Consider the following 1,453-nt stretch of genomic DNA (forward strand, 5'->3'; position numbering starts at 1 on the left):
AATAAATTCTGAATTTAAAAAAATGTTATTGACACATTTTAAATGATGAATTCTGTGATGGTGTAGAAGGCGCTGAGGGTTTGCCACGGCTAAAAATTCATTTTACGTTTATCAGAAAATGCTATTTCTCTATTTAAAAATTACTCAACTTCTAGGTTCAACAATGCAAACAGTGGTGGAAAATTAAATCAGTTAAACTGATGCACTGGCTGAATAAAATAAGCCTTTTCAGTTTAATTTGACACTTTGTTTCACAGCCAGCCTTGATGAAATCTTATCAGAACTGTCCTTTGTGTTTCTTTCCTGACGACAACGTCTGCAGGGCTCCTGGTGCTGAAAGAGCTCGGCATCCGAGTAGATCGTTACGTAGCCTCTGAAGTGTGTGAAGACTCCATCACAGTAGGAATCGTCCGGCATCAGGGACGGATCATGTATGTTGGAGACGTGAGGAACGTCACACGCAAACATGTGAGTGATTGATCTCATTAAACACAAACAGAATTAACATTATAAAACATTAATTTCATTAAATGATCTGGATTGCTTCTTACGTAAAAGCTGCAAAAATATGATGCTGTTTTATACAAGATTCATGATTTATGCTGTCTATGTCTGGGTCTGTGTAATATCTCTGTACAGATTCAGGAGTGGGGTCCTTTTGACCTTGTTATTGGTGGAAGCCCCTGCAATGACCTCTCTATAGTCAATCCTGCTAGGAAGGGTCTTTATGGTAAGTTTAAACCACTTCACTCACTATAACGGAACAGTCATTGGCTTGCTTTTATACAGTCCCCTCCAAATGTATTGGAACAGCAAGTCAAGTTCCTTTGTTTTTGTTGTAAAACATTGAAAACATTTGGGTTTAACATCAAAAGATGAGACAAGAGTTCAGAATGTCAGCTTTTATTTCCTGGTATTTACATGCAGACTAGGCCTGTCACGATAACAAATTTTGCTGGGCGATTAATTGTCTCAAAAATTATTGCGATAAGCAATAAAATTGCCTGGTGACCGTTTTACAACTAATAATTATAAAAGCGTAAGATGTAAGTGTAATAAATCAATAAACTTTAATTTTTAAAGAATGTTTAACAAAGTGGACTCAGTCTCTAACAAAAAAATGCACTTGAATAAAAAAAACAAAGAACAACAAAATGTAAATTAAACACCACACACAACTAAGACAGTAAATAAACAATATTAAAGAGCAGCATGTCTTTAGAGATGAAGCAAACTACACAGTCTGGTGAGGACCCACTGTTTCTTATGGGGACATAAGCCCAGTTCACATCCCATGTAAAGTTTAGGCTAGGTTTAGGGTCAAATGGTAATAGAAAATACTGGTAAATGAATGAAAGTCAATGCCAAGTCCCCATGAGGATAGAAGAACAAACGTGTCAATGTGTGTGTGTGTGAGGAGGGGACAGTCAGAGAGGAGACAAGCAGAGCGCTG

General features: G+C 37.1%; 1 protein-coding gene across 2 annotated transcripts in view; it reads left to right on the forward strand.

Moving 5' to 3' along the window:
* Positions 1-1,453, forward strand: part of dnmt3ab (DNA (cytosine-5-)-methyltransferase 3 alpha b) — a gene marked incomplete at both ends in the record, with an annotated part of 45,635 nt that overhangs the window by 39,435 nt on the left and 4,747 nt on the right. For both annotated transcript variants that reach the window (XM_014032704.1, XM_014032705.1), the window contains 2 exon segments: positions 323-468; positions 640-730. In XM_014032704.1, coding sequence (XP_013888158.1) covers positions 323-468; positions 640-730 — 237 coding nt within the window.

Source organism: Austrofundulus limnaeus, unplaced genomic scaffold (genome assembly GCF_001266775.1).
Source record: "Austrofundulus limnaeus strain Quisiro unplaced genomic scaffold, Austrofundulus_limnaeus-1.0 Scaffold1517, whole genome shotgun sequence".
Taxonomy (NCBI): Eukaryota; Metazoa; Chordata; class Actinopteri; order Cyprinodontiformes; family Rivulidae; genus Austrofundulus; species Austrofundulus limnaeus.